At 39.2% G+C, this 25,727-nt stretch overlaps 2 protein-coding genes across 2 annotated transcripts; both read left to right on the top strand.

Annotated features, from left to right (window-relative positions):
- The first annotated feature begins 1,994 nt into the window (after positions 1 to 1,994).
- On the top strand, positions 1,995 to 12,231 carry LOC117967167 (butyrophilin subfamily 1 member A1-like). The gene is made up of 10 exons (XM_059012309.1): positions 1,995 to 2,355; positions 3,981 to 4,058; positions 4,832 to 5,176; positions 6,791 to 7,075; positions 7,729 to 7,848; positions 8,654 to 8,689; positions 9,324 to 9,350; positions 9,723 to 9,749; positions 10,074 to 10,100; positions 11,055 to 12,231. The coding sequence occupies exons 2-10, from the start codon at positions 3,983 to 3,985 to the stop codon at positions 11,636 to 11,638; spliced, it is 1,527 nt and encodes a 508-aa protein (XP_058868292.1). The 5' UTR covers positions 1,995 to 2,355; positions 3,981 to 3,982; the 3' UTR covers positions 11,639 to 12,231.
- Positions 12,232 to 15,145: 2,914 nt separating this feature from the next.
- Positions 15,146 to 24,895, top strand: LOC131709694 (uncharacterized). Its single transcript, XM_059012377.1, has 14 exons — positions 15,146 to 15,402; positions 15,634 to 15,698; positions 18,673 to 18,759; positions 21,150 to 21,176; positions 21,388 to 21,414; positions 21,642 to 21,668; positions 21,900 to 21,926; positions 22,050 to 22,076; positions 22,442 to 22,468; positions 22,577 to 22,612; positions 22,827 to 22,853; positions 23,419 to 23,445; positions 23,543 to 23,569; positions 23,896 to 24,895. Exons 2-14 carry the CDS (start codon positions 15,677 to 15,679, stop codon positions 23,982 to 23,984), a joined length of 477 nt encoding a protein of 158 aa, XP_058868360.1. The 5' UTR covers positions 15,146 to 15,402; positions 15,634 to 15,676; the 3' UTR covers positions 23,985 to 24,895.
- The last annotated feature ends 832 nt before the right edge of the window (positions 24,896 to 25,727 follow it).

Raw genomic sequence — 25,727 nt, forward strand, 5'->3', positions numbered from 1 at the left:
TCTCTGTACCTTTTTCGTTCTTCTCGTTGCCTCAGCCGTCCAGTGGAAGGTTTTGTTCTTTTCGGGAGTGTCTCAAAATGTCGGTTTTCTTGTTTTCAGCTAGGCAAACAAGAGAGGCATTTCTGTGCGAAAACACTTTCACTTTTACTCTATCAGTGCCATCATAACAGTATAGTTGAGAGGAGGGAGGAGCGAGCGGAGAGTGTCACTATAATGAACGAGAAGTGAAATGCTGATATTTGGATGAATAAGAGCTATCGATCCATATGTTTAGGATTCATAAATCCTCCAAGAATACAATATACAGCTCCGGCCAAGCGTGGAGTATTGGTTAGGGCTCTGGACTCTTGACAGGAGCGTCGTGGGTTCAGTCCCGGGAGGGGGCGACACTGCTGCTGTACCCTTACTTTGCATAGATTGCTCCAGTAAAAACCCAACTGTATAAATGGGTAATTGTATGTAAAAATAATGTGCTAAATAATGTAATTGTATGTACAAATAATGTGCTATCTTGTAACAATTTTAAGGCGCCCTGGATAAGGGCGTCTGCTAAGAAATAGTTAATAATCATTTTCTCAAATGTTGTCCCCACATTGATATTAATACATAGACTTCATGAAGCACAATTAGTTCATTCTATATAGAGGGGGATGCAACGCGTTTGGCCGGAGCTGTATATTGTATTCTCGGAGGATTTATGAACCCTAAACATATGGATATAGAGCTCTTATTATTCATCCAAATATTAGCATATAACTTCTCGTTCATTATAGTGACACTCTCCGCTCGCTCCTCCCTCCCTCTCAACTCATGTAACGCATCGTCTATAATCACCCGATACGCAGGTGAAAAGCGCTCAGTGCCTACTGGCGCTGGTGTGTAACACCTATAACATGTTAAACCAGCGCTCAGTGTGTAACACCTATAACATGTTAATCCAGCGCTCAGTGTGTAACACCTATAACATGTTAATCCAGCGCTCAGTGTGTAACACCTATAACATGTTAATCCAGCGCTCAGTGTGTAACACCTGTAACATGTTAAACCAGCACTCAGTGTATAACACCTGTAACATGTTAAACCAGCGCTCAGTGTGTAACACCTGTAACATGTTAAACCAGCGCTCAGTGTGTAACACCTGTAACATGTTAAACCAGCGCTCAGTGTGTAACACCTGTAACATGTTAAACCAGCGCTCAGTGTATAACACCTGTAACATGTTAAACCAGCGCTCAGTGTATAACGCCTGTAACATGTTAAACCAGCGCTCAGTGTATAACACCTGTAACATGTTAAACCAGCGCTCAGTGTGTAACACCTGTAACATGTTAAACCAGCGCTCAGTGTGTAACACCTGTAACATGTTAAACCAGCGCTCAGTGTATAACACCTGTAACATGTTAAACCAGCGCTCAGTGTGTAACACGTGTAACATGTTAAACCAGCGCTCAGTGTGTAACACCTGTAACATGTTAAACCAGCGCTCAGTGCCGCACCGCCGCGGACCAGCAGCCCATTGCAATCTAGCAAGCCAATATAGAAAGTGTCACATGACAATTGTTCGTGTGGTGTTTTAGCTTGCTGAAATCATCTTCTTTAGAAACTTTATTTTTATTTTTGATGGCGCACATTGTAAGTGATATTCTGGAAGAGGAGACTCCCTTTTCAAAGCGCGTAGAAACAAGCAATCAGCAGCGACAGTGCTTCCCGGCAGCTTTTGTCGAAATTCTCTTTTTATATTTATTTTCTGTTAACATTAGTTTATGGATAATCGTGTTTGCTTTTAAACCAATTAAATTGTTACAAAAAAAGACTCTTCTATAGTCCGTTCATTTTAATTCCGTACATGGTCTTGTTGTACTAGTGCTCAAATACACACTCCCTTTTTTCTTTCTATATTTACCCAAAACCTCGCTTAATATAATTTTAGGAAATGACATGTCAGCACTGTGCTTGCATCCAGAACGCTTGAGCATTGCATGGGGTGTATCATTATACACAGAGTATAGGACAGATAGATAACGGGATGTGAGGTTCTGATTCATAGTGGTTGTTTTATAATGAAGTGTTTGCATCCTCCCCACTGCTCTGCTCAAAGTCCTCTCGGATACCAGCGGGGGAAGGGAGCGGTGAAAGAGAACACGAAAGCGAAAGTATTGCCAGATTCTACGAAACAACAAAACCCGAGCCTACAGTCACACGAACAAGGTTATATTCTGCGACCCTTCGTCATGCTGTAGTGCGGGCTTCATATAACACTATATTGTGCAAATACATACAATATTCGGTGTTCGGAAGAAGACTTTAACGGCACATTATTGTCGGTTCGTGATAGTTTATCAATCACAAGGGACGGTAAGTGTACATTGTTTCCGTTTATTTAGGCCCCTATCTGTTTGGTTGGTTGTTTGTCGCGTTTTTTCTGTCATACGTTTTCTGTTTGGTTGTTTGTTTAACTATTTTGTCGCCTTTTTTCTGTTATACGTTTTCTTTGTTGCCTTTATTTCAGAATTTGCACTCATGGTGCTCGGACACGCCTAAACCACCTGCCATGCCAAAAATATTTCCATGACCCTATATATAGAATGAACTAACTTTGCTTCAGAAAATACTACTATTATGGCTTCTGGCAGACTTACGCGATGTCGTTTTGAAGTTTTTTGACTACATGAGATGTTAAATAAAAGATCTAAATGATGTTCACCTAGTTGTTTTTTTAAATGGTCTCAGTCCTAAAATTCTAGGAGATTCAAAACCTTTTCATATATATATATATATATATATATATATATATATATATATATATATATATATATAGCTGTAGGCTATTTTAAGCGCCGTGGTTCATAGACACGCCTTCAGATTGCTGACAGTAAACACGTGTATTCTGAATGGGCCGCCTTGTTATTTGGTCACACTCGCCCGCCGCACCGAGCAAACATTATAAGTTGAGACACGTAACCACAAGACCACACAATAAATCATTTACAAGTATTTAACTTGACAGACCCACCAAAATGACCACTAATAATTCATCGACCAGTTAATATATCTTATATAATCTTATATAATGTGCTTTTGTATCGGTAGGATCTTAACTGGCACTAAGCCGGCTGGTTTCACTGGCGTTTCCCCTCGTTTATAAAGTGCAACAGCTGCACAAAACAAGTTCCTCCTATAAATACTCACTACCCTTTCTGTGCAGGTCGGTAACATGTGAGAGTTCCTGTTTGTTCAGCCCTGGTGTAAAATGGCAGCGCTAGTTTGAGGTTTTCCTGTAATGTTAGTAATATAGAAAATCCACAAACCGCCGCTCGATTTTTCTTCCACTCTCGTAGAAAGAACCGCCAGAAACAGCAGATTCAGAAATATCACGTTTTTCTCTTTGTCAGTTTTTCATTAAGTATATGGGAAAACTACAAAGCGGTGTGTAATTCAATATATTAACATAACATTATTCAGCAGGTTTCATCGGACTTCATGAAGCAAAATTCATTCATTCTAGAGTGATGCAAAACTTTTGGCCAGAGTTGTATGTACTAACTTCATAGATTCACCCTTCATGGAGTCGCACGCGGTCCCACAGCAGATGCGTGCTATCCTCAACACGCCTGTTAGTTTTTAAAACGTATCACCCTTTCTCTAAAGACATTTAAAATATATGGGTTTGTTTCTTAAGCCCTGATGTTCAGTAAATCAAACTAGCAGCGTAATTCATATATCTTATCCGCTAATGTTAACGTTATTGATATTAATTATAATTTATAACTCCCGTTCTGTGTGTGTGTGTGTATATATATATATATATATATATATATATATATATATATATATATATATATATATATATATATATTACTGTAAGTGGACCTCAAGCCCTCTGCCTTTTTTCTACCCCCCCCCCCCCCCCCCCCCCCCCCCGCTCACTGGATTCTTCCCATACTCTGTCCAATATACCTGACCCTGTGATTGTTTTATAGGAATGAGAGGAACGGGGTGTTTGCTGAGATCTGAAGGGATCCTCCTTCTCCTTCTCCAGGTGTACTCTGCATACGCAGGTGAGAGAAAGAAACAATATATTCTGTACCTGTCAGAGGTTTAAAGCAAAGTCTGACACCAACTGTGACAGGATCGCGCTGCGGCCCAAGATGTTACCGGCAGGGATTCGAGTCTCAGAGACTGAAGCTGCAGTGAAGCGCTGCATTGCACACTTATTAACAGAAAATCAATTAGCTCTCAATTACCTAACTGGAGACTGGCCACAGCTGTGATTGTTGGCAGGGGCAGAGTTAACCCCGTCCCTGCCAGCCTTACATTCCAGGGCGACTTACAGTTGTTACCAAATATCACATGAAAGATAACAGAATAGTTATAGAATACAATCAAATCCGTGGTAAGTAAGAGCAAGTTCAAATGAGAGAAAATAAATGAGAGAAAATAATTATGTTTGAGAGTGATGTCTCATGTCTCCATCCTAAAATTCTCTCTCCCTCTCTGTGTGTGTGTATATATATATATATATATATATATATATATATATATATATATATATATATATATATATATATAGAACGAGTGGGTGGGGCTTGCTGTTATCACATGACTTGAATGGAATGAGGAAGGCTGTTCAGTACCGCCACATAGGATTCTCCAGTGAAGCCCAAAGCAGCTCAAAACATCCCAACGCCAGGTCAAGGCACATTGAGAAACATGATAATAAGTAATGATTGCAAATGGCACGCATTCAAATGAGCTCCCTGCTCACTCCATTAGTATAGGGACTGATAGGAATATACATGGAAGTGACTAACCTTGTTTCCTGTATCCTCAGACAATTTTAAAGTGGAGGTTCCAGTTGAACCCGTGTCTGCCCATGTGGGGAGCAGCGTCCTGCTTCCCTGCCGCATCTCCACAGGTGTCAACGCCGTGAGGATGGAGGTGAGCTGGGTGAAAAACGGAAATGAAACCGTGCATGTCTACGCATCTGGAGCCGACCTGGAAAGCCGGCAGAGCTCAGGATTCAAAGGCAGAACTCACCTCGATAAAGAAGCACTGGGAGCCGGGAACGTGTCTCTGCAGCTGAACAACGTCAGAGTCTCGGACGAAGGAAGCTATCAGTGTTACGTACTTTCAGAGAGCTGGTTCACTGACTCCACCATGAAGTTAAAGGTCTCGGGTGAGTTTGAATGGATTTACCTCTACAGCGGCGGCCACAGGTTTTGCATCGCCACTAATATATAGAATACATTTATTACTTACTTTAATTGACTTTGCTTCTAAAGGCAGGGTGACCTGGTCAATCATAGGCCTACCGATATTCAGAATAGCGTTATTTGTCACAAGTTTCTTTGTAATGGTTAAAACAAAGCGTCTGCTAAATGACTAATTAATAATAATAATAATAATAATAATAATAATAATAATAATTGCTAGGAACTATACAGGCTTCAAAGTAGTTATCGTGAAATTTAAGCGCATTGGTTAGTGCACTATGTACAACATTTTTCACAGCTGTGCAATTTACCGTTCATGAGAATAAGACTTTTGAAAATTGCTCAATTTTCATTAAATCCAAGATGGCTGCCACACCATGTGACCAAAGGCCGCCATATTGACCATTGCACATCATCCCATAGTCCTCTACATCCGTGTCAAATTTCGTGCGTCTTGGTGCAGCCGATAAGAAGTTATAGGCAGTTTTATAGCCAGTTGCGTATATTGATGATGTCATGCATCACCGTTTGACCTTTAGGAGAGGTCAGAGGTCACGGGCGATGACATTTTTTCATAGAGCACATGACTTCCATTATAACTATGACCCTGTCGGCACGCTCTAGGAGTTACAATTTCAACGTAAATTCCAATATGGCCACCGCGCCGTGTGAGCAATCGGTTTCAATCTTCAGCAGTTATTACTTTCCAACGGTCTGTACAATTGTGTTGACATTGAAGAGCATAAGTGCAATGGTGTTCTTGTTATGGGTTGCAAGAGTTTTTTTTTACAATTATCAATATGGACGCCAAACCATGTGACCAAAATGTGTCATTTTCATATCACCAGTACTTCACGTGAGTCTCTATGGTCATATAAAGTTTCGTGACTGTAGTGTATTGCACCTTGGATTTAATGTATGAAAATAGAGCCACCGTGAAAAGGTCATTTGCGCGCCGCGGTCATGTTTTGTAACAAAAAAGCATAGATTTTACAAATGGTAGAAAGGACCTGGTCATGAACATGCGTGCCAATTTAGGTGTCGATTGACGTTGTGTTTTAACACAAGAAGATTGTTGAATATTTGGCGTCAATCCAGCGTAGCGGGTAAAGTAATTGTTCAATCAACCTCGATTTAACATATGTTTTTTTATAGGCCATTGCTGCACTATCTGCTGCCATTGTCACAGTTCCACCTTAAGTTGTTTTTAAAGGCAAGAGTTTTGAAAAATTCCCCAAATTTCCACAAGATTCAATATGGCGGTCAAACCATGTGACTTTTTCATTCGGGGACGCCAGTCTGGTTGTCCAGCCATAGGCATCTACTTACGTATGCGTTTTCATAACTCTGCGATGATGTTTGGGAAGAAAAATAATAATAATAATAATAATAATAATAATAATAATAATAAACACAGCAATAACAATAGGCTTCCCAGCCTTTGGCTTGGAAGCCTAATAATAATAATAATAATAATAATAATAATAATAATAATAATGGGCTAATGGCATACTGCGTGTGACACGTACAATCTGATTAGTGACGTCAAACCCCTCCTCCTCTTTTTGTGTCCGCAGCTCTCGGGAGATCCCCGCGCTTCAGTCTGGCTGGCCGGCTGGACAGTGACGTCACTCTGCAGTGTGACTCGGAGGGCTGGTTTCCTAAGCCGGACTTGCAGTGGAGGAATGTGAAGGGTGCTGATTTAACAGGGAGGGCTGTTCTCACTGAGAAGCCAGGAGCAGACGGGCTCTTCACTCTCCAGAGCGCTCTGCAGATATCGGAACAGGAGGCCGACGGGGTCATCTGTCTTATAAGACACGGGAAGGAGAGGAGAGTCCTGCAGACCCGAATCCACATCGGGGGTCAGTCAAACCTGCTCCTTTTTTCTGTACCAGTTGGAAAATTCCTTCTTAGTCCTGACTTTTATCCAGGATGACTTACAGGTGTTACAGGGCAGTACAGGGTTACAGTAAGATTCATATTTAAATACAGTGTCGTTTACAGTAAGTGCAAATAATACTACTACTAGAATACATTATGAACTAGGGTGCAACAAGTTAGGATTACAACAAGTTATATATCTACAATGACATTTAAACCCATAGACTGACAACCCTTTGCCTCCTTTCTCACTAAATATCTTGGGCTCCATGAATAGGTACCTTCCCCCCTCCCTCCCTTCCTTCCTCCCTCCCTCCCTTTCAAATGCAGGCATTTTAATGAGACAGTGAGTCGCCCCCCCAAGTGCAGTGACACCTCAAAATGTTTCCTATCAATGAAAGCAAACCGATTGCCTGTAAATACTGCTATCAACGAAATGAAATGATTGTCAGAAACCCTGGACTGTTCAAATCCAATGATCTTGTGTCCTGTTCTTGAACCCTGGATTGTGCAAATCCAATGATCTTGTGTCCTGTTCTTGAACCCTGGACTGTGCAAATCCAATGATCTTGTGTCCTGTTCTTGAACCCTGGACTGTGCAAATCCAATGATCTTGTGTCCTGTTCTTCTGCAGGTGTATTCTTCTCCCTGGTCGCCCCCTTATGGAAGGGCTTCTCAGTGTTTTTTATAGTTTGTCTCGTACTCTTTGCCTTGTGCATCTCTGCGGCCGTGTACTACTACAGGAAGAGAGAAGGTAAGGACTTTTATCAACAGCAGATACTGCAAATACTTCAATGCTCTGTAATGCAATGCACTCTGTTACTAGATTTGAATGAATGCAAGATTGAAACATGAAAATATTCACTCTGAAGCTTTGCAGAAAAAATATTATTCAACTCTACAGCTGTGGCCAAAAGTTTTGCAGCACCCTCCCTATATATAGAATGAACTCACTCAGCTTCGTAGAGTCCAATAAAAGCTGCTGAATAATGTTCCCTTGTTAACATATTGAATTCCACACCCTCTATATAGAATGAACTCCCTCAGCTTCATAGAGTCCAATGAAAGCTGCTGAATAATGTTCCCTTGTTAACATATTGAATTTCACACTCTCTATATAAAATGAACTCACTCAGCTTCATAGATTCTAATGAAAGCTGCTGAATAATGTTCCCTTGTTAACATATTGAATTACACACCAGCGCTTTGTAGATTTCCAGATACTTAATGAAAAACTGACATGAAAAACATGGCATTTCGAAATCTAACATGACATGTTACTATTCTGGCTTGCAATATAATTGTATAGTTTCATGATGTTAAATAAAAAATCTAAATTATGTTCATATAGTGTTTTATTGAATTGTCTCAATCCTGAAATCCTAGGTGATGTGGAACTTCTGTCCACAGCTGTAGCTGTCTCAACACTTCCTGTCTCTCATGATTGATTACGGTCACGTCACATGCGCTGTATGAATGTGTTTGTGATGCGTGTATTGTTTTGTGACCCGGCTAATATGTAGAGATGATTATATTGTAATATGTTCCTTTTGTTTCAGCCACCGAGGAAATTCAGAGACAGAATCTTTTAGCAGGTAAAGTGAATTCATTAAACAAATTCACACATAATGTAAACTGGTGTACATGAGTCAGCACTCGTATATCCAGCTCTCAATAATACCTCATCACTGTAATCTGTCATAATGGCACGGGGCAGACCAACAGAGTAGAACAGGGGTCCAGTGGTTAAAGAAAGGGGCTTGATGTCAGGAGGCTCCGGGTTCAATCCCAGCTCAGCCACTGTGAGTGACCCTGAGCAAGTCACTTCACCTCCTTGTGCTCAGTCCATCTGATGAGACGTAAAACAAACGAGCTCCTATTGGAAGTGACTCTGCAGCAGCAGCAGCAGTTGTTGATGATGCAGAGTTCACCCCCGTAGTCTCTGTAAGTCGCTTTGGATAAAAGCGTCTGCTGAATGACTGAAATAAGAGTAGAGTTTAACCGTGACTGTGGAGATCCAATGGTCCTTTTGAGCACAGTGCTTTTGCACATGGCAGCAAGCAGAGACTCCTGGGGGCGGTGCATGCGTTTACTCAAACTAAACTCCAGGGGGCGTGCCAAGACAGAAACGGTCAATCAGAGGGCAGAACTCAGGTAAGACGAATGCAATTCGAACGAGACGAACCCCTTTAAGACATTCTACTCATAAAAAACTCTCCTTTCTTTCAGAGTGCGATGACCTTCGTCAAGAAATAAGTAAGATTTTATTTTTTTAATGCAATAATCACTTTAATTTGATCAAGCTATATATACCCTGTTAGGATAAACAAGATCTTGATTTGTTTCAGAGCATTTTACAGCACTGGGGATTCCAAAAGTGCCGCATCACGTGATAGGCTGTAGGTTTATTCACATCCGATCCCAGGCCAGTAGAGTCTGAGAGTCTAGTTATTTAGCCACTGCAGCCTCTAAACATAGAAACAAAGTTGTTGAAATGTTTGTCTGCTTTACTGAGATTAATATGCACCACATCACTCACAATCCATACTGCAGTAGATTGACAGCACTGAAGACATTGCCAGGGCTGTTATTGACTGGTATTGAAACTCTTCTATTTTCTCTCAACAGAATCCAAAGGATTTGTCCTCAAATCAGGTAAACTTGACTTTCTTAGTTTTTTCTAATTTAGTTGTTTTTATCTGTGCAGAGTTTCTAAATGGAGTTCTGGATGAACTGCCTATAATATCACAGGATCCATTTAAACAGACAGGAGAAGAAACAGACACTTTCAATATCTCTCTCCAACACACACATTACACTGAGGAAAGCATTCACAGAAACGCTTGGCTTGGGTTCTTATAGTGTAGTAATTAATACTGTAATGTGTATTACTCTTAAATAAATGAGTTATGAATGGACTCTGTGTGCAGAATTATTTAACAGCATTATTTCCCTCTGTCTCTGTTTTATTTCTGATAGAATGGAAGCAGATCCAAGCTGAATCAGGTAACTTGTTTGTTTTTACAAAACTAATCAGCCACTTACTTTTGTCTACGAAGGTATTTCTCAATAACATTGAAGATAGAGAGCGCTGTCATTCACAATACAGAATTGTTATTCCAAAGTGTGATTTGCAGCATTTTGTGTGAATGGAAATAATGTTAATTAATGTTACAAAACTAGCAACAAACAGGCATTGAATTGACATGACATTGTTACCAGTGTTTGTAGTATTAACAGTTTACTGTGCATGGTGAAATGTATTAAGAGCTGCATCTCATTCTGGATTCTCTCTAGCATCTATTCAAATTCAGCTGCAGAATGGCTGTGCAAACAGCACTATTGCAAATGATGCTGCGTTGCTAAGCAGATACTTGAAATAAGGAATTCACTAAATGTTGTTGTATTATTTAGGTTTAAACACACAGCTCTGGACAAAAGTTTTGCATCACCTAGAAGTTTAGGATTGAAACATAATAATAATAATAATAATAATAATAATAATAATAATAATAATAATAATAATAATAAACTATATGAACATAATTTAGATATTTTATTTAACATCAGGTAATCAAAGGAACTGAAAAATGATATTTAAAAAAGTCTATCAGAAGCCATAATAGCAGTACAGTAAGTAATTTATGTTAGATTTCAAAATGTCAGTTATTTTCATTATCTGGGAAAACTACAAACCTGTGTGTAATTCAATATGTTAACATAACATTATTGAGCAGGTTTAATTTGACTTTATGAAGCAAAATTAGTTCATTCTATATTGAGGGTGATGCTAAACTTTTGGTCAGAGCTGTAGTTTCTTCATCATATAAAGCACTTGTATAAACATCATAAATGATCTTATAAATGAATCCATCCATAGTAAAATATATCTATTGCTGTACATTAAAAATCTATGTCTATTAACATTGATGATTAAGGGTGCTTGCTTCTCATCTCCAGTGGCTGTGACTCTGGACCCTGATACAGCACACTGTCGCCTCATTGTGTCTGAAGATGGGAAACGTGTGAGAAATGACTACAATGACAAGAATGTCCCCAACACTGAACGGAGATTTGAACACCATCTCTTTGTGCTGGGCAGGGAGGGGTTCACCTCAGGGAGACGCTACTGGGAGGTGGAGGTGGGGAAGAGGGATAGCTGGAAACTGGGTGTGGCCAGCGAGTCTGCCAAGAGGAAAGGAGTTTTAGATCTGAGTCCCAAGGAAGGTTACTGGGTGCTCCAGTTAAGGTTTGGACATGAGCTCAGTGCCTTGACCGACCCCGTGACCCCTCTCAAGGTGCTGCCCCCCCTGAAGGTCGGGGTGCATCTGGATTATGAAGAGGGCAAGCTCTCTTTTTACAGGGTGGAGGATCGTGGTGTTATTTACACCTTCCTGGGGAAATTCTCTGGGAAACTCTTCCCTTTCTTTTATCCAGGAGATGAAGATGAAGAACTTGTGATCCTGAACAAAGATACAAAGAATAAAGATCAATCAGATAATTCTGTTTCACTCGAAATGGGACCCGACAAAACTGGGATGTAATTCTTTTTTGCTTCATTAACAACAAAATTGAAAAAAAACTAACATTGTCAGTTATATATAACAATACAATGCGACTAAAAAGTTGTATTTTCTGGAAAAAAAGGTGACGATCTACATGACGTTCCTATAGTTTCTTTATTTTGTATATCCTATTAGAATGCACAAAGATTTTATTTGAAATATTTAGACTTGTATTTCCTCAATCAGATATCCTGCTTGCATATTCATATTAGATTTGCTGGTTTAAGAGTGGTATTGGTTTGTAAAGAAAAGCCACACGGATGAATGCTCGCTTTTCCATGTAGTTGATATTTACACTGAAGCTGGAATATCACCTGAATATTATTGCTGGCTGAGATTAATGTACTGACTTTATTGATGCTAATCTTCTTTTACATCTTTTCATTGTATTTTACTAACTTTTTGATCAAATTAAGATTACATATTTAACAATACACTGTATTCTGTATTATATATGGCTGTGTTATACAGTGTATAACTATAGCATGTTGTGTTTTGTTTCTTGTTTCTGTTTCTGCTGTTCTGTGTGTTTTAAATACAGCAGCACCCTAAATAAAGGAATGACATTGTAACCATGACTACAGGGGGTTCATTCATTCACTGCAGACTTCAATGACAGTTTTTCTCAAGTGTTAAAGCACCCTTACAGATGCAATTATTAAAAACACTGAACACAAACAGAGCACGACAGTTCTGGGATTTTGAGAAACACTGCGTGCGCTCGCAAAGTCACACGGCATTAACTATGGGGCGCCAGGTGTGAAAAACAAACTAAAAGAACAGTATTTTAAGTATTTTACCAGGTATTTTTTTCCGGATTCCACTCAATCACTAACTTTACTTAGATTTTAAATAAAGATTTAATTGCTAACGACAAAAACGTACTTCAAAGTTTTGAAATGTCTACTTTCAGGTACAATTTATAAATATTGAAAACGCGTATCACAAATTAAACATTTAAAGTCAATATGACAAATTAAATCTGGAACTTTTCTTTATATAATTGGTGATTCAAGATTTAGCTGATACGTTAAATCTGGGAATCTAACAAATAAATCCGTGAAAAAAATACATGGACCTTAAGTCTTTATTTTACACTCTGCATCCAGCATTTCACTAACAGATCATGCTGAAATACACGATCTCTCAGCATTTTAAAATAAGTTCAATGTTTGTTGTTAGTAATTAAATCTGAAAAGATAATTTGGAAAAATTCAAATCTATCCCCTCATCCAGATGAAGACAACAATTAACAAGTTTGTGTTTTTAATTTATTGGTCTAATTAAACATTTATATATAATTGCTTTTCTTCAACTGACAATCTGAAACAAACACACATTATATATAAAACATTTGTTGCTTTGAAGCAGCATCATATGTGTAGCGTATTATAGAAAGTGTAGCGTTCCTCAATGAATGGATTGGGAACTTGGCGCCTGCAGTGTTTTGTGATGCTTGTTCTGTCTCTTCAGGCTGGTCCTCATGTTCAGGATGATCTTCTGCCTCTCAAATCTACAAAATCAAGCCACCCTATCCCTCACCCAACCCTAACCTTGAGGAACCCCTGCCCTAAACCTAACCTCAAACCCAGTACCTAACCCTAAACCTAACCCTAACCTTAACCTTGAGCAACTCCTGCCCTGAAACCTAAGCCAAAACCTAACCATTAAGAACCATCTGAAGCCCTCAGGACACTTTCTAGGGGACATTCCTGAGTGCTGCTTGGCACACGGATGCCTTGCTAATCGTTGGTGTGTCACCCAATACATTTAGGAAGGAACCCCACGCCAGAAAGGTCATGTGAGTTCAAGGTAGGGTTGCCAACTGGACCGATAATTCCGGACATTGTATGACGGGTCATGGTTTTATTTTTTTAACACGCCTGTAAACCATAAATGAATTGATTTTAAATAAACACGTACAGTGCGTGTTGAATTGCAGCGGCGATCTATGAAAATACTGCGATTCCATTGTATAGAGAATCATGCACTCACCCGCACTTCTCTCTCGTTTAACCTTGTGGTTAAGTGTCGCCACTTAAAGCCAGGCAACGCCACATGGTGGAGGAGCTACGGGCACCAGGTCCCGGAAAAATATGTGAGGGAAGAATATTTCCCAAACACCTCAGGTACTGTACACGCTGTCCTATAGTTCTTAACAATTACCATTAACCTTTTCTTTCTATTTCAGGTTCGTTGATCTAGAGCCACACCATAGCGCTGACCAAGAGACGACACAGGTAAGAACTTACTTTAGAAAAATAAAAACAGGGAACTCAAATTTAAAACCAATAAAATATTGCATGCAAGAGGGGGGGAGGTAGTAGCAAAGAGAGGAAAGTCAAAAAGAAGATTTAAACAGTTCTCCAAAACATAAAACAAAGGAAAAAAAGGTCTGTAGTGTTACAAGGTAAGGCTGCAACTGTGTTATATTGAAGTCTGATGTTATGAAACTCCTGTATAGCCAGCAGCGCGTTCAAAACAAAACCAGCGTCCACAGCAAACTCCCATACTTGTGTCGTCAGGTGCAATGGTACCGTGAATGAAAAATAAAATGTCCAAACAGCGTTGTCTCCCAAAAACAGTCTGTGTATTTAGTAACAACAAACGTAATCCACCCCTTTACCAAGCATGACGAAGGATCGCAGAATATAACCTTGTTCGTGTGACTGTAGGCTCGGGTTTTGATGTTTTGTAGAATCTGGCAATACTTTCGCTTTCGTGTTCTCTTTCACCGCTCCCTTCCGCCGCTTGTAGCCGAGAGGATGTTGAGCAGAGCAGTGGGGAGGATGCAAACACTTCATTATAAAACAACCACTATGAATCAGAACCTCACATCCCGTTATCTATCTGTCCTATACTCTGTGTATAATGATACACCCCATGCAATTCACACGCTGGCAACAGCACCATCAACACAGTGTTGTGTTAATACACTAACAAAGATGTATTATAGACGATGCGTTACATGAGTTGAGAGGGAAGAGCGAGCAGAGTGTCACTATAATGAACGAGAAGTTATATGCTAATATTTGGATGAATAATAAGAGCTATCGATCCATCTGTTTAGGATTCATAAATCCTCCGAGAATACAATATACAGCTCCGACCAAACGCGTTGCATCCCCCTCTATATAGAATGAACTAACTGTGCTTCATGAAGTCTATGTATTAATATCAATGTGGGGACAACATTTGAGAAAATGTCTCCACAAAGATAGTATCTCCCGAAGAAACGACGTTGTGGGGACGTCCCCACTGTGTAAAACACATTTTTAAGAACTAAATATTTAAATAAATATTTAGTTTGTTGTCAAATTTCACCCTGTGTGGAGTTTTGTCTGGTGTGTGTGTCAGTGTGTGTGTGTGTGTGTGTGTGTGTGTGTGTGTGTGTGTGTGTGTGTGTGTGTGTGTGTGTCAGTGTGTGTGTGTGTGTGTGTCAGTGTGTGTGTGTGTGTGTGTATGTGTGTGCGTGGGTGCGTGAGTGTGCGTGAGTGTGCGTGAGTGTAGACGGGCGCAACAGCAATTACTGGCAGTCTTGTGACTTGAGTTTTTCAAGCAAATTCTCCAGTCCCGTTATGATGCGCGTCTCTATAGCGAGTCTGTGGAAGTGAAACTGTTTTTGCACAGTTGTTCTGTATTTGTTCGCCTATAAAACAACAAGAAAACCGACATTTTGAGACACTCCCGAAAAGAACAAAACCTTCCACTGAACGACTGAGGCAACGAGAAGAACGAAAAAGGTACAGAGAGAGAGAGAGAGAGAGAGAGAGAGAGAGAGAGAGAGAGAGAGAGAGAGAGAGAGAGAGAGAGAGAGAGAGAGAGAGAGAGAGAGAGAGAGAGAGAGAGAGAGAGAGAGTTTGTGATAGCTGAACCGAAATACTCGTTTCTAAACCGCCAGTGAGATGCATGTTGAATATATTATTGGTGTTCTGAAATAGACAGAGATTTATTTATTTTTTGTCACTAACCAGGTCCGGTTTCTGTGCAACTTGCCACCCTGTATAGGCAAAGTTTATGGCGCCCCTAGGCCAATCAGGTAATTATTATTATTATTATTATTATATCAGCAAGTTTTTTTATTCAGCTTGTATTGTGACATTGTTCTGTGTGCTCGTATGTAATCTGGTTTCTGTTTTGAAAAATTGTCTGAACCATGCACAGCACTTTCAATTAGGTTTGTCCGCGGTATGTGGGATTTTGAAATGACCGTTTTAAAACTTCAATAACACACAAACACACGCACGCACGCACACATCCTTATCAAATAAAAGATAACTCAGAGACACGGGGATAGGTTTACATTTGGTCAATACACTAAGTACTCTGGCAGCGACAAACGGAGTATAAAACAATGACAGGATTTACAATCACTTCACCCCGGCGCAATACCGCTTCGTATCACGAGGCTAACAGAGGCTAACATTGGGAATAGTAACGGGATCTTGAAACCCAAAATCAAAGAACAACACAAACAAATCGAGTGCGTGTATAATTCCCGTACATGAAAACAGAATCCATTATACTTCTCCGCGCTACAATATAAATACACAAATGAAACAACGCGAGTGTAGAATTTTAAACACCCAAAAAGAATGTAAAGCAAAGAGAAGAACCCGAATTTAAATGTGACTCTGGCTGTAAAATACATCGCCGGAAGCGACTCCCAGCACTCGCGATATCAGACTCCAGTCGCATCAATCCATTCTGACCACGGTTACAATGCAGAGTTTTAAAACGAAAGGGAAAGAATGTGCTCGCGTCCCAGGTTGAAATTTGCAGTCCATTGATCTGCAGTTGCTCTCCTGTTTTGCCTTGCACTTGGAATGAACGCACGGATATCACGATCCTGGAGTATGCGCTTCAACCCGCTGCTGCCCTTTGCTGATGATGTCTTTCCCTCGAGTTCCATGCCGACATCACCTTAGACACCGTTGCTCGTGAAACATCAGCAAGTTGAGCTGTCTCGGTCACTGAAGCTCCTGCCAAACGCGCCCCGACAATCACCCCTCTTTCAAAGTCACTGAGGTCTCCTCTTGCAGCCATGCTAGCCATAATTATAGGCAACCAGGCCTGTCCAGCATTTTTATACATGACCCTAAGCATGCTGGGATGTTATTTGCTTAATTAACGCATGAGCCACACCTGTGTGGAAGCCCTTGCTTTCAATATACTTGGTGTCCCTCATTTACCCAGGTGTTTCCATTTTTTTGTCCACTATATATATATATATATATATATATATATATATATATATATATATATATATATATATATATATATATATATATATAATTCTTATTATTTTTTAAGTTGTCGTCAATGGTTTTTACCCCGGTTTTCTCCCCAATTTGGAATGCCCAATTGTTATTTGTATCCTGGTTCACCTCTGCAACCCCCTGGCCACTTGGGAAACGGAGGCTGAAACACGCGTCCTCCGAAATGTGTTCCTGCCAAGCCATCATTTTTCACACTGCAGATCCACAAGCGAAGCCACCAGACCTATAGTGCCGGAGGACAGCACAGATCTGAAAGGCATCACTGCAAAACCGCAGGCGCCCTATCAGCCACAGGGGGTCGCTGGTGCGCAGTGAACCGTGGATTGCCCTGCCGACCTAAGCCCTCCCGACCCGGGCGGCGCTAGGGCAATTGTGCGCCGCTCCCTAGGAACCCCCGGTCATGGTCTGCAATAACACAGCCTGGATTCGAACCTGCGATCTCCAGGGGCCGGTTTTTCAAAACTATGAATCTGGATAACATTGATCCGGATTTTGTTTTCCGATCTATTTTGTGTTCTGGATTTCTTTTATCTGGATCGTTTTGATCAGTTTTTTTCAGAAAATGTAATTGCTGGATTACTTGCATCCACATTACAAATTATGCTTACGAAATTCGTTTTGTTTTCAAAGGAATCTCGATCACAAAATCTAGGATTACAAAATCTGCATCACTTGATCCAGATTACGCCGTGTTACTTTCCCTAGCCCTGTATACAGGTCTGCAGTGTTGAAATAGTTCAAACTAAATGGCCTTGTGACCATTCATGCTGTCCCTTTGGAAGAAAAAAACTGTCCATAGTTCTGTGCTTCTGCATTTTCAATCGAGATGCAGTGTACTGTAATATACAATAATAATAATTTAAAAAAATAGATTAGTTTTGCATGGTTTGCGTATCGTTAGAAACGGCTACCTAGCACTGTTACACAACCTCAAATAAAAAGGTTTCACTTAAACAATGCATTCCATACATATTCGTTACAAATCTGATTAGCTATACTTCTTTAAACAAAATGTAAATACTTAAAAAAAACACCAGATCACGAATTACCGGCGAGAGAAAACGACTCGTGTCTCTTTATCTAGCCTGTGGCTGTGTGTGGCGTGACAGTGCAGATTAGACAACCACGAGCTGATCATGCGATCGTCACCCGGATTGTGCCAAAGAATCATAGAACACAAAGGAAATCGAGGAAACAAAAAGGAAACAGTGGTCAAGACTTGATATGATTTGGGCACAAAATGCTCGCCCTGTTCCGGAGTCGCGGGGGAAGGAAACGTAACGCTCCAGATACCGCAGCACCGCACGCACACACGCACGCACACACACACACACACACTGACACACACACACGCACACACACACACACACACACGCACACGCACACGCACGCACACACACACTGACACACACACACACACACACACACACACACACACACACACACACACACTGACACACACACACACACACACACACACACACACACACACACACACACACACACACACACACACACAGAGGAACCTGAAAATGATCTTCTCCGGTCCATTTGAACGGAAGTGGCTTTTATCTCCGCTTCTATATCCAGCTTCCATAGACTTGCATCATAGAGGCGCAATGTGATTCTGTATTAACTCGCATCCCTTCATCCAGAGCCTCTCTCACCCAGCACACACAGCGCGCTTTCACAGGTTTGTTCATTTATGGAGTTCTCCTCTTTCTTCTGTTACAGAAGACTCTTTTGAAGAGGGTTTATACGTTGTCGTAGCTGCTGTGGTGATTTTAGTGGCAGTAATCCTCTGTTCTGCTTGTCGTTCAGGTATTGTATTCTTTCTATATTCTTATGATTTATATTCTGTCATGACTGTGTCCTCACCATGAGTAGCTCAATGCGCTGCTAGAGAGTTTAGAGGAGGAAAGGGATAATGTACTGAATTAACATGAAAAATAAATACACAAATACATCAATTAATACATAAACAAATATATAAATAAATACATACATGTCTGTATATTTATTTATTTCGACATGTATTCATTTTATTTATTTATTTATTTATGCATTAATTAATTTACTTTTCTTTTTGGTATAAAATATCATCCATAATCGAAACTACAATTTAATACAGTAACTAATTTCATACAATATACATTTAAAATAGGCTACATTAAAATCGGAGCTCTCTAACTTTATTTTATCATGTATACTTGCATGCCTTTGGTATGTCATAGAATAAAGCAAAGAAGCTGTGAAAAGAGATGAATTATTGCTTATTCTACAAAGATATTCTAAAATGGCCTGGACACATTTGTTGGTACCCCTTAGAAAAGATAATAAATAATTGGATTATAGTGATATTTCAAACTAATTAGTTTCTTTAATTAGTATCACACATGTCTCCAATCTTGTTATCCGTCATTCAGCCTATTTAAATGGAGAAAAGTAGTCACTGTGCTGTTTGGTATCATTGTGTGCACCACACTGAACATGTACCAGAGAAAGCAAAGGAGAGAGTTGTCTGAGGAGATCAGAAAGAAAATAATAGACAAGCATGGTAAATGTAAAGGCTGCAAGACCATCTCCAAGCAGCTTGATGTTCCTGTGACAACAGTTGCAAATATTATTAAGAAGTTTAAGGTCCATGGAACTGTAGCCAACCTCCCTGGGCGCGGCCGCAAGAGGAAAATCGACCCCAGATTGAACAGAAGGATAGTGCGAATGGTAGAAAAAGAACCAAGGATAACTGCCAAAGAGATACAAGCTGAACTCCAAGGTGAAGGTACGTCAGTTTCTGATCGCATCATCCGTCGCTTTTTGAGCAAAAAGTGGGCTCCATGGAAGAAGACCCAGGAGGACTCCACTTTTGAAAGAAAAACATAAAAAAGCCAGACTGGAATTTGCTAAAATGCATATTGACAAGCCACAATCCTTCTGGGAGAATGTCCTTTGGACAGATGAGTCAAAACTGGAGCTTTTTGGCAAGTCACATCAGCTCTATGTTCACAGACGAAAAAATGAAGCTTTCAAAGAAAAGAACACCATACCTACAGTGAAACATGGAGGAGGCTCGGTTATGTTTTGGGACTGCTTTGCTGCGCCTGGCACAGAGTGCCTTGAATCTGTGCAGGGCACAATGAAATCTCAAGACTATCAAGGCATTCTGGAGCGAAACATACTGCCCAGTGTCAGAAAGCTCTGTCTCAGTCGCAGGTCATGGGCCCTCCAACAGGATAATGACCCAAAACACACAGCTAAAAGCACCCAAGAATGGATAAGAACAAAACATTGGACTATTCTGAAGTGGCCTTCTATGAGTCCTGATCTGAATCCTATCGAACATCTATGGAAAGAGCTGAAACTTGCAGTCTGGAGAAGGCACCCATCAAACCTGAGACAGCTGGAGCAGTTTGCTCAGGAAGAGTGGGCCAAACTACCTGTTAACAGGTTCAGAAGTCTCATTGAGAGCTACAGAAAACGTCTGATTGCAGTGATTGCCTCTAAAGGTTGTGCAACAAAATATTAGGTTAGCGGTCCCATCATTTTTGTCCATGCCATTTTCATTTGTTTTATTATTTACAATATTATGTTGAATAAAAAATCAAAAGCAAAGTCTGATTTCTATTAAATATGGAATAAACAATGGTGGATGCCAATTACTTTTGTCAGTTTCAAGTTATTTCAGAGAAAATTGTGCATTCTTCGTTTTTTGTGGAGGGGTACCAACAAATTTGAGCACGTCTGTATATACTGGATTAAATTATAGTTTCGCTTATGCAGGATATTTTATGCCAAAATGAAAGATAAGTAAATAAATGAATTAATACATAAATAAATAAATAATATATAGACATATATTTATTTATATATTTCTTAATTTATTTATGTATTTGTTTATTTATTTATTTTTCATGTTAATTCGATACTCGCTTTATTTGCATAACATTCCTCATACTGTCGGAATCGTGGTTTTGCGACTGTTCTCATCCTTCCTGTTCATTTTTGATATTTGCTCGGAACTCGAAAAACAGTCGGAAAGCTAAAACTCCGCCATAAAAACCCGCCCGACGGTCAGAAAAGCTTTGATATTCAGGGCAAGTAAATGGAAAGCCAGTGGCAAGCATGCGCAGTACAAAAAGAAGCAAAAACTGACGAGAAGCAAAAAATGAGTGAACACCGGAAAACAAACCTGTCCTTGTTTTCTGTTTTAGACCGAGATACCAAGAGACTGATAAGAGGTAAGTGTTTAAATAATCTGCAGACAGAAAGTTTCCATTTCAATGTCCCTTTATCAGAAACCCTAGCAGTTCTAATTCTAAATGCTATGCAGTTTGTTTGGAGGATATTAGAGTTACAAACACACGTCTCTGTTGTGATTGAACTACATTTAAAACTGAAATGAGGGAATGCTGTACAGCTAATGAAATTATTTCTCTTTTTCATTCCTAGATGATTTTGAACTTCAACAGGACCAGAGTAAGAATATTAATTTTATTTTTTAATAATCTCGTCTTTCTTTCCTCAGTTCTTCACATTGATGAGACAGTAGTACCTAGAAATATAATAATATGAACCATTGGATTGCTGTTTGTATTATTTTCTCATTATGAATAATAGCATCGCTGGTTCTCTGTGTGTGTGTTGAATTGCATGATTTAATGAACCAGAACAGAAGCTAAACTTGTCACTCTTTTCTGTTTTAGACAGCGAGAATAAGAGACTAGGAAAAGGTAAGTGTATAAATAATCTGCAGAAAGAAAGTTTAACAAAAATGATAGAATGCTGTACCGCTAATGAAATTATGACAAAATAATGCATTGGGCAACGCCCATATTTGGTCTTCTAAGTATATTAAAAATGTAACTAATGCAATGAAATCTAGTCATATCACCCTTAATGATGAATCTCAACTGTTCCAAACTAGTAAAACTAACCAAGCTGTCTTTGTTTGTGTCTTTTAGAAAAGGAGGATCTTCAGAAGCAAAATGGCAAGATTAATACATTCATCTCATTATAATTTTTTTTTTTTTTATTAATTCAACTATTGTATTGAATCACATGAATTAATGAACAGGAACACACACTAAACTTGTCTCTCTTTTCTATTTTAGAAAGCGAGAAAGAGAGACTAGTAAAAGGTAAGTGTATAAATAATCTGCAGACAGAAAGTTTCCATTTCAGTCTTCCTTTATCAGAAACCCTAGCAGTTCTAATTCTAAATGCTCTGCAGTTTGTTTGGAGAATATTAAAGAGTTACAAACACACGTCTCTGTTGTGATTGAACTACATTTAAAACTGAAATGAGGGAATGCTGTACCGCTAATGAAATGAAGGCAAAATCATCCATTGGACAATGGTTTTGAGCATTGGGAACATTTTTGGTCTTCTAAGTATATTAATAATATAACTAACGCAATGAAATCTAGTCATATCACCCTTAAAGATGAATCAACTGTTCTAAACTAGTAAAACTAACCAAGCTGTCTTTGTTTGTGTCTTTTAGAAAAGGAGGATCTTCAGAAGCAAAATGGCAAGATTAATACATTCATCTCAATATTCTTTTTATTAAACTATTGTATTAAATCACGAGTTCATGAGCTAAAATACAAACTCAACTTTTCACTCTTTTCTGTTTTAGAGACTTTAAAACAGGAGAAAGAGAAGGTTGAAGCAGGTAAGATCATTATAATCCATATAAAGGCAGTCTGAACAATTTCAAATGCAATTGATCAGAAACATGTTATTATTTTAATAAAGTAACACTGAAAACCAACTGTAGGGAGAATATTAAATAGTTCAGATCTCTGTTGTGGTTTCATTACATTTAAAACTGAAATGGGGGAATGCTTCTGCACTTAATGAAATGGTTCTGTGTTTTTCATTCCTAGATCTTAAAGACCTTCAAAGGAATACCAGTAAGAATATGTGTTGTGTTTTTTTTGTATCAAGGATTTCTGTCTTTCTATCTCATATAAGTGAATTCAACATGTGAGGGGTGTGTCTTACTGTAGAAGAGATGTCATCTCAAGTGCAGTTTTAAGCTTCTGAAATTCAATCTCTTCAATCTGTTTTAAACAGAGACTCCCTCCAAACAAAGTCATACATTCTTATTAATTACAAAAATGAAGATAGTTCTCGAGAAAGACTATGAAACAGAAGTGTTTTTTAGAATTGTGTTCTCTGCACGGGGATGACCTCATTTGAGATTATAAGATCTCTCTCTTTTATTATTTTTTCATTATGAATAATAAATCATCTTTCAAAACTGGTTCATTAGGTGTATTGAAAAAAGCAGTTGCTATCGATGTCAGGTTTAATTGATTAGTTCAGATGTGTGAATTATTTAACAGGGGATCAAACCCTCTGTACCAAGATGTGTGCAGATTAGAAGAGACCCATTAAGAGTGTGTTTGGACACTAATTATAATTTCTAGTGGCAATTTCCTCCCTCCCTTAAATATATTCTCTTCTCTCAAACAGACACGTGTGGCTATGCCCTTGGCAGAGGTATAACATTTTAATCTGCATTAATACACTTACAGTAATCAGAATCCACAGATTCATTCTCTTACACTTGATTCATTCTTCTATTCGTTTATTTCAGCATGGGAAAAAATGACTAAAGCTCGTGGTAAGTTTGAATTTAATATATCATATTTTCAAAATTCTCATTGAACACAATTAGGGGGCTTGGTTTGATTAAATATGTGTTTTAAAAATATTTTAAATGTAGCATTGCTTGCAATTTCTAATTTAATATATAGAAGAAAAAATGACATTAAATGTTTCTGTGTTTCCAGTTATAATAGCCTTAAAATCTGTCTAAATACAGTTGTTATGGTCAAAGAATGAAAGTGTTGTTGTTCATCATCGTGAGAGAGAGAAAGCATCAATAATCAAGTTCCCTGCTTTTCCTGTGATTCTCAATAACACACTCTTCTCATTCCTTTACCCCAGTCAATATGACTCTAGACCCTGACACAGCCAGCCCCAGCCTCACAGTCTCTGAAGACGGCTCACAAGTGAGATTCACAGGGGAGAGATAAGCAGAGTGGCCCAGTGTGCTGGGCAGGGAGGGGTTCACCTCAGGGAGTCACTACTGGGAGGTGGAGGTGGGGGAGAAGGGCTACTGGGTCCTGGGAGTCTCCACACACCCTCATGAGAAGAGCATACCTGAGAAACCAGGGGAGGGCTACTGGCTTGTGAGGCTGGTTAGAGGGAAGACCTGTACAGCTGTGAGCCAGTCAGGGGAAAAGATCTTAACATTGGAGAAGATCTGCAAGGTGTGGGGTGTGTATCTGGATCACGAGGGAGGGAGGCTGTCATTTTGCAATGCATTGACCAGATTTCACATCCATACTTTAGAAGGCCCATTCCCTGGGCAGGTCTACCCCATTTTCAGCCCAGGGTCACACGATAAAGGACCCTTGATAATCCAGTGAGTCCAGCACACAGCAGCCAACTTAATATAGACACCACTGTGTTGGGTTGCTGCTGTATTTCTGTACAGGATTTCTATTAATGTTATACAGTGTGGTCCCGCCAGCATTGCCCTGTGTACAGCACAGCACAGCGAGGCTCTGCCCAGCACACAGCAGGCAATGCCAGCACACTAGATTACTACTTTATATAGACACCACTGTGTTTGGTAGCTGCTGTAGTTCTGTCCAGGGTTTTATATTAGTGTTATACAGTGTGGTCCTGCCAGCATTGCCCTCTGTATCAGTGTGAGACCCTGTTAAACTACACCAACTATATTATGATAATGAATGTGAGTGACAAGCGTATATCTTTCATTGTCAGGATTTAAGGAATGTGCTCATGTAGTTTGATTTTTTATTATTTTATTTTTTTATTAACTATTGATACAAATTAAAAAAAACATATTGAGGGATTTATATCAGTATTATTAGTAGTTAAATACAAATATAATAAAAAAAGAAGATTTGCTAATAAATTTGCTGTGAGACTGTTTTGTGGGTTTAGTTTGTGGATAACTATCTCTTTAGTCTTTAGTCTCCTGGATTATTCAATTTCAACAGCAGGTGGCGCACTTTACCAACTTAAAATCTCGTATTGTATATTCTACTACTGTAAACTGATAGCCCCTTCCCTGTCTCTTATGGCACTAATCTATATAAGAGGGGGTGTGAGTGGGGGGGGGGGTGAAACTTGGAACTGAGACTCAGGCTTCTTCCTCCAAACCTGCCCCCCCCCCATCCCCCCCCCCCCCAAAAGGATCCTAATGGATTTATTTGTATTTTTATATAATCTGTGGAGGTAGAACTCTGCAGTGAAGCCTGTCTCTCGGTCACAGTCTGTATACACAGAAACGTATCAACGCTGTGCTGAGATGTCAGCGTTTTACAATTAGATGGAATAATTAGAACACTTCTTATTTTTAGACCCATATATCAAAAATCAAGTAGGTAAAATAAGCTAAACATTTATTTAAAAGATAAAACTCAATCGCAACAAACAAATAAAGGGTACCTGAGGTCTTTCACAAATCTGTTTTTGCAAACGGATGCACTTTGTTTCAAAACCTCAGTCTCATTCGCTCTTAAGTGGCTGCAATAGGACAGTGAGACGAGCTGATTTGGGACCAAACCATTCTATATATACGAGAAGAGGGAGTGTTATGGATAGGATAATGATAATAATAATAATAATAATAATAATAATAATAATAATAATAATAATAATAATAATAATAATAGTGTTTTAATCATGATATTAGTGTATGAAACTGGTTGTGAAAATATGTACAGTATTTGTGTATTTATTTA

This window comes from Acipenser ruthenus, chromosome 44 (assembly GCF_902713425.1).
Source record: "Acipenser ruthenus chromosome 44, fAciRut3.2 maternal haplotype, whole genome shotgun sequence".
Classification (NCBI taxonomy): Eukaryota; Metazoa; Chordata; class Actinopteri; order Acipenseriformes; family Acipenseridae; genus Acipenser; species Acipenser ruthenus.